The sequence below is a fragment of the Mustela nivalis genome (assembly GCF_964662115.1).
Source record: "Mustela nivalis genome assembly, chromosome: 2".
Lineage (NCBI taxonomy): Eukaryota > Metazoa > Chordata > Mammalia > Carnivora > Mustelidae > Mustela > Mustela nivalis.
The window spans coordinates 145064760-145080758 of NC_139021.1; the positions used below are offsets into that span (position 1 = coordinate 145064760).

The 15999-nt window shown below is 38.2% G+C and overlaps 1 protein-coding gene across 2 annotated transcripts in view; it reads right to left on the bottom strand.

The window, feature by feature from the left end:
* Nucleotides 1-3704: 3704 nt before the first annotated feature.
* Nucleotides 3705-15999, bottom strand: part of WAPL (WAPL cohesin release factor) — an 80584-nt gene continuing 68289 nt past the window's right edge. For both annotated transcript variants that reach the window (XM_082718006.1, XM_082718007.1), the window contains exons 16-19: nucleotides 12544-12751; nucleotides 10028-10116; nucleotides 6337-6432; nucleotides 3705-6041 (exon numbers count right to left, since the gene is read on the bottom strand). In XM_082718006.1, the coding sequence (XP_082574132.1) occupies nucleotides 5976-6041; nucleotides 6337-6432; nucleotides 10028-10116; nucleotides 12544-12751 (459 nt within the window). In that variant the 3' untranslated portion in view covers nucleotides 3705-5975. The remainder of the gene's footprint in view (nucleotides 6042-6336; nucleotides 6433-10027; nucleotides 10117-12543; nucleotides 12752-15999) is intronic.

Here is a 15999-nt window from a genome sequence, read left to right on the forward strand (position 1 = left end):
CACAAGCAGGCAGAGAGGCAGGCAGAGAGAGAGGGGGAAGCGGGCTCCCTGCCAAGCAGACAGCCCAATGCAGGGCTCGATCCCAGGACCCTGAGATCATAACTTGAGCTGAAGGCAGAGTCTTAACCCACTGAGCCACCCAGGTGCCCCAACTGTTTTGTTTTCAACTTAAACTAGTTTTGCCTGTTCTACAAATTTGTGTCAGTTGGTTCAGGTTGTATGTACACTTTCTTATTCATCTCCCCTTCAGCATTATGAATACAATATCCATGCTGTTGATTGAAAAAGGATTTCATCCATTTTTATTGCTAAGTAGCATTCGATTGCTTAAATACAATTTGTTTATACATTGACTGTTGATGGGTATTTGTGAGTTGGTGGGTTTTTTGCTTTTTGTGGTTTTTTTTTTTGCCAATAGTTAGACTTTTTTTTTTTTTTTTTTTTAAGCAATTTCTATGCCCAACATGGGATTCTGAACTCATGACCCTGAGATCAAGAGTCACTCTACTGACTGAGCCAGCTGGGTGCCCTCTAGTGTAAGCTATTGTTAATAGCTATCAACATTTCTTTTTACAAGTTTTTCCATGGAATGTTTTAATTTCTCCTGGAGAACATGGAAATGCTGGGTTGGGGGACAGCTCTATCTTTTACAATGAATGCAAAAGTTTTTCCAAAATGGTGTTATTTTACATTCCCACAACATTAACAGTTTCAATTTTTTTTTTCTTTCAAGATTTTAATTATTCATTTGAGAGAGACAGAGTAACAGAGAGAACAGGGCAGGAGAAGCTGGCTCCCCACTGTGCAGGGAGCCTGACATGGGGCTCCATCCCAGGACCCTGAGATCATGACCCAAGCCAAAGGCAGATGCCTAATGTAGAGTCACCCAGGTGCCCCTCAATTGCTAGTGTCAACATTTAGTATCAGCATATTTCAAATTGTCTGTTCTACTGACCATAAGTATATCTTCTAAGTTAGAGTTGCAGTTCCATGATGACTGATGTGTTTATTGGTTATTCATGTTCCCTTTGTGAGGTACCTATTCAGGATTTTAGCCCATTTTAAAATTGGACTGCTTATTATTGAGTTGTAATTCTTTATATTCCAGACACAAGTCCTTCGTCAAGCACACAATTTGTGATTATTTTCTCCCAGTCTGAGGTTTGCTTTTTCATTTTCTTAATGGTGTCTTTTGAAAAACAAGTATTTTATTTGGATGAATTCTAATCCATTGTTTCCTTTACTGGTTATCTGATGCCAATCCCCAAATGATGAGTATATCCTTCATACTTCTAACAACTCTAGGGTTTTCACTTTCATACTTATATATGATCTGTTACTTTGTGTTTGGCATGAGGTGTAGGGGTCAGTTTTTTTGTTTTTGTTTTAATAGATACCCTGTTGTCTCAGAACCATGTGTTAAAAATACACCTAGGGCACCTGGGTGGCTCAGTGGGTTAAAGCCTCTGCCTTCAGCTCAGGTCATGATCCCAGGGTCCTGGGATGGAGCCCCGTGTCAGGCTCTCTGCTTAGCGGGAAGCCTGCTTCCTCCTCTCTCTCTCTGCCTGCCTCTGCCTACTTGTCATTTCTGTCAAATAAATAAAATCTTAAAAAAAAATACTTTCTACATTAAATTACTTTGGTACTCTGCCAAAAATCAATTGACCATATACGTTTGTGTAGGTGTACATCTTTTTTTTTTACTTATTTTTTTCTCCTTATGCTAGTATCAGCTTTCAACTACTGTAGTTTTATGAGACTGAGCTCAATAGTGTGTATCAAACAGCTTTGTTAAAGACTATTTTGACTTCTTTAGGTCCTTTGCATTTCCGTGTGAATTTTAAATTTACTTTCTCTTTGTTTCCTATTTCAGTATTTTTTTTTTTTTTTGGTTACTCTTCTCATCGTTTTTTGGTTAACCAAAGTATTTCAGTGCTCCATTTTTATTCTTGTAAGCAGCTCTACCCTTTATGTGTCTGCATTGTTTTTTACTGGATGCTGTAGGGATTATAACATCCATCTCTAATTTATTACAATTTACTAAGTATTAACCTACTTTAAGATTTATGAACCTCCCAACAGTATAGTTCCATTGAGCCATACCCTCTGTAATACAACCCTAGGTAACAGGTTCTTTTAGGTAACTGAAAACTAGGTAGTACACTAATAGAGTTTTCTGTTTTTGCTCCTTAATCCAAAACATAAACCTTTGGAGTATTTAAATTGCACAGAGGCTAAGGAAATAGAAGTTTGACCAAAACACTATTAAAAATCTTTGTTCAGTTTAAAGATTTTCTAGGGGTGCCTAGCTGGTTTAGTTGGAAGAGCATGCAACATTCAAGGTCATGAGTTTGAGCCCCATGTTGGGTGTAGAGATTACTAAAAAATAAATAAATAAATAAACTTTAAAAATAAAGATTTTCTGGGCACCTGGGTGGCTCAGTGGGTTAAGCCACTGCCTTCGGCTCAAGTCATGATCTCAGGGTCCTGGGATCGAGTCCCGCATCAGGCTCTCTGCTCGGCAGGGAGCCTGCTTCCTCCTCTCCTCTCTCTGCCTGCCTCTCTGCCTACTTGTGATCTCTCTCTGTCAAATAAATAAATAAAAAAAAATCTTTAAAAAATAAAGATTTTCTTGGTCGTTATTAATCTATGCATCCAATATCAGAAGAGCATTAACTGACAGTGAATTGTGCAACCCTCTTCCGGTCTTTCCTTCCAATGTAAGAAAACTGGAGGGACATGTTTGGAAACATTTTAACAATCACTCAAGTTTGTTTCATTTTCTCCCTGCTTTAGTCACTACCAAGATATTAACAATTCTGAAAATAATTTTAGAGACTTGCAGTTTAAGGGATCCAAACCCAATGGCCTCAGCAATATGAAAGCCATTATCCCAAACGTCTGAAATAGTCACGGTAGTCTACTCCATTGTTGAGAACATTTTAATTTCCTGACAGTGTGCGAACAGAACTGTTTGGTGAAAGCTCCCATTTACTTGGATCTACGTTTGGAACACAGTGCGCCACTGCTTCACACACAGTTTCACTGAGTCTTCACAACCCTGAAGCAAGCAGGAGCACCATCTTCTAGCTGAGTAAGTAGAATAAAAGTCTGGGAAATTGCTTGAACATACATCAGCACTTGGTTTCCAAATATATGTATATGGTTTAGGTCTTTCTAGATCCACAGTCTGCACTCTTAAACAGGGTTATACACTGTTTATGGCTGGAAGGGGTAAAGTGGATGGGAACTCACAGAAGATCCTTTAATCTAGTTTTGTGATTAAAAGCAGTAAGGAGAGGTTGAGGAATCCACTTGTATCCCATGCAGGAAACTTAAAAGTCTGACAAGAAGAAAACTGAACAACTAAAAAGCAACTGTAAAAAAGTAAAAAAAAAAAAAAAAGTTTTGGGTCATACTCAGGCAAAAAGACTAAGGCAGCTAACTTAAATGTATCAAGGGCATAACTATACAAGTAGAAAGTCATCATCCTCAATGAACCTGTGTTTCTGAGAACTGGCATTACATTTAGAAAAGCATTAAGAACATGGAGAAGTACATAATGTTTAACAAAAATTGGTTTTTATGTGTATGTTGAAGGGAAAGTCACATAACACATCATGTTTCCCCTTGGTCAGCTGTATCAAATTCATGAGACTTCTTCCTCCAAAACAGTTCAATAGATTTATGTTAAAGACAACATGTGTATTGAAAGTAGCAATTTTATTTGAGTTAAAATTATTTACAAAAACCCAAAGACATACTTCATGAAACTGGTACAAACTATTTTTTTCCTGCCGTTGGCTTTTGCTCCAAAGATCACAGCTGAGAAATACTGTATAAAATAAAAATAGGATTGGATTCAGAAAAGTACTCTACTGTTCTAATTTCCAATTGGTAGTATTTACAGAAATATTTACAATGGAAAAAAAGGTTACTTTAAAACTTTAATTTGCAAGTCAGCCTCAAGTACCCTAAAATGCAGAGTTCTCTGAGGGTTAAAAACACACAAATGCACTGCAGCTGGTGAGGTGATTTCTCCCCCACCACCCCCCACCAAAGTCTGCATCTCTATCAGTGCTTGACAATTAGTTATTATTTAAAAAACAAAACAAAACAAAAAACTGTTAAACACTGAGGTAAATCAATTCTCAAATGATTACCAGTGTAACAGAAAAATATAGTTCGCCCTGATTGTTCTCATCCAAACATTTTGTAATATTCTTTACCATCTGCCACAAGTCAGTTTTTACCAAAATCTGTCCCTCTTCCTAAATCCAATGATTAATAAATATCAATGCACTTTATAATTATTAAACAAAATATATCTAACTAATTCAATTTTATGAATATCACTTATTGATATACTTTTAAAAGTTTGCTAAGCTAGCTTTTATACTCAGGGCAAATAAAACCTCAATCTTTCCCAAGTTACACTGGCATAACTATGCTGTTAAAAGGTGATGGGTGGGGGTTGGGTGGGTAGGAGGAAGAAAACAATTTGCCTGGAATCAGTTACTTCCTTATAGATTTCCCAACAATCTGCATTATCAAAAATAGGAAGACAATAGAAGGCAGCCACTGCATTTAAAAAACATTACAGCTGGCACTGATACAAGAGCCCCGATTTGTCACTTTATACAAGGAAATAACAAAGTCTAAATGAGTAACAGTTAGACTTTAAGCTATTTTCCTCAATACACACCAAACTAATATTTTTTATGGCTTCAAGTTTTACAAATCCAATGAAGAAACATGATATAACTACCTGAAAGGTATTTAAAAGTATTAATGGAAGAAATCTCTGGAAAGCCTGTATTCAGGCCCAATCAACAACAACAAAAAAGTTTAACCAGTGGACTGAATAATAATTAACACAAAGATTTGCAATGTTGTGAAATTAAATATATGTGTTTTGTGTGTTCCATGACTATTTTCCAAACACATTGTTCTATGAACTAAGAATCTGAATGAAAAAAAGGATCTTCTCTGAACCAGCAATTTAAGGCTTTGCGTTTATGCATTTGATCCTGTCACTCTATAGAAGAATATACACATTATCTGAAAACATGAATTCCACATTGGTGTTTTAGCTTCCTTATATGACTGTACTGAACATTAGAAAATATATCTAGAGAGTCCTCCCTCAAAACTTAATGTTTCAAGAGCCTCCTCTAGTATTAAGCTGAAACTACCCTGGGTTTGTCTATCTTGCTTCATCCTTTAAAACAGGGCATATCAGCCTACATAATATTCCATCAAACTGTTGTCGGTTTTCTTGTGTCTACAGCTACGATTCATCATGGTATGATAATATGGTTATGGTCTCAAAAGTGAAAAAGAGTTCAACAACCCAAACCAAATCAAAAATAAAAAAATATACTATTAATCCCTTGTATCTTTGGATTCCATCTAATTTTAAATATAGACAGTAGTTCAGGGAACAACAACGAAAAAAAATTCACAAAATTATTAAAAGCTTTATTTACGATTGGAATCATTCAACAAAAAAGCAAAAGCAAATGAGCCTGAAAAAGGAACTAAGCTGTTGTCTAGAATGTCCTCAAAACATTCGATACCTCAGTAGCTAAGCTGCCTTTGCACCTGGCTGGCATGACAACAGTGGCTCAACATACACAGCAGTTGCACTAACAGCAGCACAAATTTTCCCCTTAGAACTTGCCGAGAACAAGGGGAGAGTATAAACTCTGCCAAAGTTAAGTGTATTTAAATACTGCATGGAATTGTTAACAGCCTGAACCTTTTCCCTCATTTTTGATAGTTGCAGATTGATGTAGTAACTGTCATTTAGCAAATGCAGAATGCATGACGAAGAAATCAGGTGGCCTTAAAAATCCAAACATGAATGATACTGATGAATGTTCTTGATATATCTTCAAGGACTTCTTTCATGACTTTTCTTTGTCTAAGAATAGCTCCAGCATTACCGAGCACCTGAAGCAAAGGTAAAGCAGCTAGCAATGTTCCAAGTATTCGATCACTCTAGAGATAGATTTCTGGCCTGTGGTTCCAACAGCACACTGAAGGAAGTGTGGAGAGGGGAAACAGGAAGTAACAGTTAATATTTAACAAGTATCAAATCAAAGCTTAAATTTTTCTAGCTTCACTAAACTGAACACTACAAATCAAAACACTAAGATTAAATGGTGGCTTTGATAATTGTTAATTATTATGGCCAAATATATTGCTCTTCTATTATCTTAAAACAATACATCACAAGAAAATCCCTTTTTGCTTCTGGTCATGAGGGCCATACAGGATTTTCATTTCTACGGTCATTAATGCATCATATTTATGACCACAGAAGCTACTTACAGTAAGATTCATGAAGCTCAGGAATTTTTTGAGCATCTCTGTCATTATTGAAAAATCCCCTTCTGGCAGATACTCTCGCACAGTGGTCACATTGATCTGAGAAAAGAGATCAAATATATACTGGTCAGGTGGCAGAAAACAGGAGTTTGCACCCTGCACTGTGTTGCTGGTTTTGGCACATACCTTCTTCCAAACTTCTACAAGGTCCTTGACCTCCTTGTTTAATATGCTGTTGCCATTTCCACCCTCCTAAACTCTGCTTTTGTGTGTGTGTATGTGTGCATTCCCTACTCCATCCCATGCTCAGAAAGGTAAAACTGGCAAAAGCTACACCTGTATCCATATTTACTTTTGTTAAGTATACAGAAAAATGCCTGAAAGAATAAAATGCACTGCTGAGTATATGTGTGTTGGGGTGGGAAGCAATGTCAAGAAAATAAGGGGGAAATTGAGAATGTACTCTGGTGCTTATGGAATAATAAAAATCCTCATGTTCCTATGTAGGCTGGGAATTAACCAGATCTTTCCAAAGATAATCTTGTTTCATGAGAGAATGTCAGCAATGCCAGCAGAGGACACTGCTATATACACACACATATATAAAACCAATCTGACTAAGCTACCCAAGCATCCCTCCTTCTCTTTTTAAAAAAATTTTTTTGTCAATGTACTTTTGAAATGATAAACAAAATAGTATGAATACAGTTTCAGAAAAGATCTAATGAATGTTACTAAGTAACCATATGCTAAATTATGCAACATCAATCACTGGAGTGGTGAATGTTATAGGGCAATCCCAATGGAAACTACACAGCTAAAGGAAAGCTGGGTTTAAGAATGTCTTTAAACAATTCCAGGAAGACAGCATGAGGGCAGGAAGAGCAGTAGCTTCAGTGGCTACAAAGGCCACTCAGAAGAGAACTGCATTGCTATGATACAAAATAAATGAACAGACCCGAAGTTTTGAGTGAAACCCTCAATAATCAAACCCTTTTCTGTCAATATTCTCTACAGAATCCAACATACTGTGGCTGGGGCATGGGAAGGGGAGCCATAGCATGTGTTCTTAAATAGAGAATAGCAGGTACAAAAAGAAAAAATGAGAGGGGCTCTTTCAGAAAAGCATAAAACTCAGTCTCGGATTTGGGATTTTGAGCCCCACATTGGATGTAGAGATTACTTAAATAAACTTAAAAAAATGAGAAATAGCATGGCTTATCTGGGAAATTTAGAAAATACCCAATGGGTATGACAGATTTAGAAAAAGCAGAAGCAGTTTTAACAAGTTTTACTTGTAGCAGTAAACTAACTGATGGTAAACCAAGAAAGATTGGTAAAGATTAGTGATCAGATGTGCTCTTTGGGAAGTCAGCTGTGGTGGCAGTGTCCAAGATTTCAGGAATGGAGTCAAGAGAGCAGAAAAGACAAAGACCAGTGAGGAGACTGACCACTGCAATGCACCAGATGAATGTCATAAGGGCAATCCTGATGGAAACTATACAGCTTCCAAGATGCAATGGAAGACGACCCAATCCCCTGGGCTTCCATTAAGCAGCCTTTACTATAGTACAATGACCTGCTTTCTCATCTCTTCCACTTACACATTCAGCAAACCAATTTCCTTTACATTTTATCACCCAGTTTTTATTTGGGAGGGGAGCAGGTAATCATAATGACCCCCCACAAGGCAATAATGACACCTAGAGTCCTATGAATTCACAATATTGCCCAGAGCTTAAGGACCTTATGATCTCTTTAGAAAAAAGAGACAACCGATGAATAGGTACATGACATTCACATGACAAAAATGACCATAGATAAATCACATGTGCCAGTATCATGTTAATGTCTATACCTATTATTAAAAAAAGAACACAACTGGGGCACCAGGGTGGCTCAGTGGGTTAAGCCACTGCCTTTGGCTCAGGTCATGATATCGGGGTCCTGGGATCGGGTCCCACATCAGGCTCTCTGCTCAGCAGGGAGCCTGCTTCCCTCTCTCTCTCTCTCTCTCTGCCTGCCTCTCTGCCTGCTTGTGATCTGTCAAATAAATAAATAAAATCTTTATTAAAAAAAAAAAAGAAAGAAAGAAAAAAAAGAACACAACTTGGGGCACCAGGGTGGCTCAGTGGGTTAAAGCCTCTGCCTTCGGCTCAGGTCATGATCCCAGGGTACTGGGATCGAGCCCCACATCGGGCTCTCTGCTTGACAGGGAAGCCCCTTCCTCTTTCTCTCCCTGCCTGCCTCTCTGCCTACTCGTGATCTGTCAAATAAATAAATAAATAAATAAATAAATCTTTAAAAAAAGAACACAACTGGTGGCGCCTGGGTGGCTCAGTGGGTAAACCGCTGCCTTTGGCTCAGGTCATGATCTCAGAGTCCTGGGATCGAGCCCCGCATCGGGGGCTCTGCTCAGCAGGGAGCCTGCTTCCTCCTCTCTCTCTGCCTGCCTCTCTGCCTGCTTGTGATCTCTGTCAAATAAATAAATAAATAAATAAATAAATAAATAAATAAATAAATAAACACAACTGAAACTAGGGTGTGTGCAAAATAGAATACCTAAAAAGTCATTAAATAGTAAGCCCATAATTTTTTGGAGACGTGCGTCTCCCTCTTTCCCTTTGCTTGATGCATGTTTCTCATTTGCCCTTAAAAGCTCTGACTTTAAGGAAATAAGGACTGAACTGAAAAGATTTCAGCAAAGGGGATAAAGATCCTGCAGGGCCTCCACAGCAATGATGAGAACTTTGGTCTTGTTCTTGAAACCCATGGTGCCAGCAAGGGTCACAGTGGAGCAGGCTACTATGCATTTAGATCAGAGCTTGGCTGTAATATAAATATGGAAGAGACAGGGAATCAGGAAAAACAAAAAACACAAAAGAGAAGCTAACCCTTTCACTACAGAACAGACTTCCATTCTTGCCTCCTGAATGCCCTTGGCTCCTACGGAGAAGAACCTCCTTTTCATTTTAAAATTTGGCTCTTCCACTAGACCTTTCCCTTAAGAAGTCCTCCCAATGACTGTCCCAACAGCCAGAACCCTCTGCTTCCATGCTGACTCAACCCCACCAACTGGACACTAATACTACCAGTGAAATTATCATCATCTAAATCTTTAATAATCCTATTTTCCTTGCCAGTAAGTCAAAAGTCACATGAGCCAATGCTGGCCAAGATAAGGGGAACTCTACTTGGTACAGTGGGTGTGGAGCGATCCCAGAAGGAAGAAAACACTGCTCTTAAAAAGAAACAGACATGAAGAGGCCGCCTTCTTCTGTTGGACATTATTTAACTAGAAGAGACATGCAGCCAGAGCCAGCATGGGGCCAGGAGGAGACCTACCACAAGACAGTAGGGTTTAAAGATAAAGAGCACATAATATCACTGAGACTATACTTTTCCATCTTACACCAGCTGAGCATAGGTTTTATATTACGCTTTTACTTCAATGAAAGCCATGTAAATCAATTCATTCATCAAAAACTTTCTCATTAAACTTTTGTTTTGGAATGTACCTTTAAAATCATGAAATTAAAATAATAAGCAATTATAAAAAATTTTACCAAATATTTGGAAGTTTTAACATGAGGGGGGAAAATACAGTAATACATAAGTTAATTAGGTGATGGTACAAAGTTGTCACAAGAATATCTTTTTAAGACACATAAAACAATACTGAACTATTACTTACTGGACTCTCCTGGCAGAGACACCCAAGAAGTAGTGCTGTGTATGAGGCCACAATGCAATCCTCCATGTGTTTGCCAGCATGCTGAAGGGCTGAGAATATTTAAACACAAAACTGTAACAGTATATCACCAAAACCAAACAACAACAACAAAAAACAATCCTACCCAGAACACCAACAATTCTGTTAGTTATCTTTTCTTCAGAACTCCTTAAACATTGATAGTGCTGGGAAAATGGGATATCCACACAAATTAACAAATAATTACGCAAATGGAAGAGGGACCTTAATATAAAGCACAAATACCATAAAACTCTTCCACAAAAATAAAGGACTAAATCTTTATGACCTCGGGTTAGGAAACCGCTTCTTAGTTAACACCCCTAAACCAAATGTGACAAACTCCGATAAAAAAGACACTATCAAGAAAGTTAAAAGACAACAGAGATATGTAAATGAGCAAAAAGCATGTGAAACCATGCTTGACACTATTTATTCAACAGGGAACTGCAAATCAAGTGACATATACCTTCACACCCACTAGGATGGCTAAAATAAAAAAGACGAATAACTATTTGTAAGGATTTGGAGAAACCAGAACCCTTATACATGGGCAGTAGGAATGTAAAATGAAGCTGTTATTTTGGAAAAGAGCACGGTAGTTCCTTAAAATATTAAACACTGAGTTAACAAATAATCCAGCACTTTCACCCAAGAGAAGTAAAAATATATGTTCATACAAAAACTTGTACATGAATGCTAGGTCACAGCAGCATCATTCTTAAGAGCCACAGGTGGACACAACCGAACATGCATCAACTGATAACTAGATAAAGTGTGGTACACACTTACAATGGAGTATTTGGCTATGAAAAGCATTTAAGTACTAATAACGTGTTACAACATGACTGAACCTTGAAAAGATTAGGCTAAATGAAAGAAGCCAGTCACAAAAGGCTACATATTATTCCATTTACATGAGAAGTCCAGAAAAGACAAATCTAGAGACAGAATTAGTGGTTGCCACTGGCTGGGGAGGGGAGAACAGAAGGTAATGGGTATAGGGATTCTTTTAGGGGTGATGAAAATGTTCTGAAATTTACAGAGTGCTGATGGGTCGCACAACCTTGTAAATGTATTGAGAACCACTCCATTATTCACTTTAAAAAGGTGAATTTTACCTTGTTACCTGCTGAACTATGGCCCCACTCCTTGCATATGTTGAGCTCCTAATCCCCAGTAGCTCAGGGTTCAACTACACTTGGATAGAGCGTTTAATTAAAGAGGTAGTTTAAATGAGGTCACTGGGGTGGAGGCCTACTCTGTCTGCCATCTCCATAACAGGAAATTAGAAAAAAGATATACAAAGAGGAAAGACTATCTAAAAAGATAGGCAAAAGATGGTCATCTACAATCCAAGCTTGGACAGTCAAGCCTGAGACCAACCCTGACATGCGGATCCTTCAGAACTGTGAGGAAACCCACGTCTGCTGTTTAAGCCACTCAGTCTACAGTACTTCATTACAGTAGTCCTCACAAGCTAACACTTACCCCAACAGAGCTGTTATTAAAAAAAACTGCTAAGCAACCAAAAATATTATGCCAAAGGAAACATGAACACTTAGAAGATGGAACAGCAATTTCTTACAATATCAGAACTAATGCCATTAGTGGAAAAGTGGGCATAAGAGAACAAGACTAGGCTCAGAAAAAAACATTTGCTGGGACTTGCTTCCTAGCTTGGTTGAGGCTAAACATTATTTAATCTTATAACCTGGGTGACAAATGACTATCCTGCAGTACTTGCATAACCAGTAAATCCAATACCAGTTGTTGACAAGAGATAATAAATGTAACATCTCCGTCAGTGTATTCCTTACTGTGCTTCCAAGCCACGACATACCATTTGAGAACTATTACCGTAGTTTATGATAATAGATCTCAATTTATAAAGTGAGGCTCATACAAGAATCAAAATTTCAAAACTGTAAAAACCTTTAGGAGTCCTATTGTTCAACCACTCTCTTTTCAGGTGATTAAAGAAAGGCCAGAGCAGGAAGAAAAGGCAGACCTTTCCTGCACTGCATGTGTGCCTTCCTCACTGCTAGGAAGCCAGCAAAGAACTCCTATAAGCACTGAAATACTAAAGCTTGCTACACTGAACTAGAGAGGTCATAAAATAATAGCAAGATTATGACAATACATGAATTAAAAATGTTTCAGAAGGAGAAAACAGGGGCGCCTGGATGGCTCAGTGGTTTAAAGCCTCTGCCTTCGGCTCAGGTCATGATCCCAGGATCCCGGAATCGAGCCCCACATCAGGCTCTCTGCTTGGCAGGGAGCCTGCTTCCCCCCTCTCTCTGCCTGCCTCTCTACCTACTTGTGATCTCTGTCAAATAAATAAATAAATAAATAAATAAATAAATAAATAAATAAATAAATAAATAAATAAATAAATAAATAAATAAATAAAGGAGAAAACATTCTGAATTTGAATACACGATTTAAAATAAATGTACCTTTATTGAGGTCAAGTTCATCCTCCTCCTCCTCCTTCTTATGTTTCTCTTCCGTACCATCAGTCTTTTCAGTTGATACCCACTGTATTTCTCCACTTGTCTCTTGCCACTCTCCACTCTTATCATGCTGAGTGGTGGGAGCATCTTTGATCAATTCGTCTGTTTTACTTTCTGCCAACTGGGCTGCTCGTTCTCGCTCAAGGAATAGCTGATAAAAATTATTTTTGAAGGTCATTAAAAGAACATCAAGTAACATGTATGCACCCAAATATAAAGTTATGTTTGCTTTTAAGATCACTAACCCTAAGAAGCATGCGGTCTGGTTAAAAGGAGTAAGTTAGGGGTGCCTGGGTGGCTCAGTGGTTTAAGCCTCTGCCTTAGGCTTGGGTCGTGGTCTCAGGGTCCTGGGATCGAGCCCCAGATCGGGCTCTCTGCTCAGTGGGTAGCCTGCTTCCCTGTCTCTCTTTGCCTGCTTGTGCTCTCTGTCAAATAAATAAATAAAATCTTAAAAAAAAAAAAATATAAAAATATAAAAGGGTAAGTTAATAATAGGAACTTTTGCTCTACAACTGAAGGCAAAAAGGAAAGTATAAATGCTACTGTGATTCAATCAAGTAAACTAAATATATCTACTAATGATACAGGCATTGTTTTTAAGAATGCAAATCTCAACACCTGCCCTTAAATTGCATAATAATGACAGGATAATTCAAGCAAAAAATACCAACTTGATGTATAGCAAATTTCTTAAGCCTGAGCAAACTGAATAAATCAAGAAAGAAAGGACACTAAATAAAACTAATACTGGGGAAAGCAAAATGGCCTCTTCAGAAAGAAATTTAGAGAGATAAACATGGGGGACTCAGTGGGTTTAAAGTCTGCCTTCAGCTTGGGTCATGACACAAGGTCCTGGGATCAAGTCCCACACCAGGCTCCTTGCTCAGCAGGGAACCTGGTTCTCCCCTTGGGTGCCACTCGCTCCCCCTGCCTGTGTGTGAGTGCTCTTCTCTCTGACAAATAAAAGCTTAAAAAAACAAAAAAGATTCTGTGTCTCCCTCTGCCCCTCCCCACCATCTGCCCTGCGGGCTTAGCTTACTTGTTTGCTCTCTCATAGATATTTAAAAAATAAATAAATAAATAAAGAGATAAACAAGCACCAGTAAAAATAAAAAGTAAAAGGTCTCAAGAGAACTCAGAACTGAACTTCAATTAATATTATTAACAATGGAAGTACACAATGAAAACTAAGTTAAAAGGCAACCACTGAATTCCTTGCTTTCATGTACTTTATTTTCCTTGTGTTGGTACAGAGATGAATGTATAGAAAGCATTTACTTGTATGATTTGGGAAAAACTCCAAGTTACTAAAAACTACCACCAGCAAAGCAAATGCCAAGTAGATCTCAAAAATTTGCTGAGTATAGAGAACAGTGGTATATAAACTTTAATACCCCTAAAAAAATAAAATTTGAATTTTATATAAAAGTGGTATTAAAATTTCTTAAAATTTAGGGATCTCCAAAACCCCTCTAGAGAATCTATGAGGTCAAAATCAGATCTATACTACTACTGCCTTCTTTCATTTTCTCATAAGTGTACAGTGTTTTCCAGGATCTACATACTATGTGATTGTGTTATTGCTCTGATGGCTAATGGAAGGAGTGTCTTTGTTTTATCATTTTCTCAGTTTTTATTTCAAATTCAGTAAATATCAATAGATCAAACACACATAAACAAAAATTCTCTGGAGTCCCCAGTAATTTTTAATACTGTAAAAGAACTCCTGAGATCAAAATATTTGAGAAGAGAATGATGGGGTCCTAGTTATGAATCAGAAAAAGATCAAGTTGTTGTGGATTACCTTCTTTCAGGTATTATTAGTTTCAAAAAGGCCCAAAGGATTAACAGGGTAGCAAAGGTTTCAGAAACAATGAAGTAGACAGTTCACTACCAATTCTGAACATATGCAAATTGTCATTTAAAGCCAAGAAATAACAAAGGTACTTAGGAACCTATTAGATTGGCAAAAAATGTTAAAAACTGCAATGCCCACCATAAGAAACAAAAACTCACTTGCAGCTTTTTGGGAGAAGTGTAAACTGAGGAGAGAGGCTATGTTTAGTGGCTGGGATCAGGTGTATTGGGGACATCAATTTTTACCTTTTTTTTTTTTTTAAGTTTATTTATTTTCTACACTCAATGTGGGGCTTAAGCTTATAACTCTAAGACAGAGAGCAACATATCCTCCAACTGAGCCAGCCAGGCACCCCACAGAAGTAGCAATTTTTAAAAAAATTTTTAAAGATTTTTATTTTATTTGTCAGAGACAGCACACATAAGCAGGGGAACAGGAAGGCAAGGGGAGAAGCAGGTTACCCTCTGAGGAAGGAGCCCAATGGCAGACTCGATCCCAGGACCACCCTGGGATCATGACCTGAACTAAAGGGAGATGCTCAATTGACTGAGCCACCTAGGATTCCCTCAATTTTTATTTTTTAAGTTATTTTTTTTAGTGTTTAATAATTTATCAGTTTCTTATAACATCTGAGACATCAAGTTTTAAAGACATATTAAATACATATTGATACAATTATTTTTCTTAAAAGATTTTATTCATGTATTTCAGAGAAAGCTCAAGGTCGGGGGTGGGCAGAGGGAGAGTTGGAGAAGCAAGCTCCCCACTGAATAGGGAGCCCAATACTGGGGTCCATCCCAGGACTCCAGGATCATGACCTGAGCCAAAGGCAGATACTTAACTAACTAAACCACACAGGCGCCCCCCGACACAATTTTTTTTTTTTTTCTTTAAATTCAACAGAGAGAGAGGGATCACAAGTAGGCAGAGAGTCAGGCAAAGAGAGAGGAGGAAGCAGGCTCCCTGCTGTGCAGAGAGCCCGATGTGGGGCTCCATCCCAGGACCCTGAGATTAAGACCTGAGCCGAAGGCAGAAGCTTAACCCACTGAGTCATCCAGGTGACTGACATAATTCTTAAGCCAGGAAATTACTCTACAGATATACTTTGAAAAGTATTCCCTCACCTGGGAAAGGGGAAAGTTATGGCCCAATATTTAGGAACAAAAAGTACTAGACAGAGATCAGACCAAAAAGTAAATGCTTGAAGGACCTGAACTGGATAGGATTGGGGCTGGGTCTTCATTCCTAATTTGTTATTAAAAATCTTCTGAGGGGCACATGGGTGGCTCAGTCATTAAACATCTGCCTTTGGCTCAGGTCATGGTATTGGAGTGCTAAGATCAAGTCCCACATCAGGCTCCCTGCTCAGCAGGAAGCCTGCTTCTCCCTCTCCCACTCCCCTTCCTTGTGTTCCCTCTCTCAATGGCTGTTAGTAAGTAAAATCTTAAAAAAAAAATCTTTTGGGGTGCCCAGGTGGCTCAGTGGGTTAAAGCCTCTACCTTCAGCTCAGGTCATGATCCCAGGGTCCTGCCCCACATCGG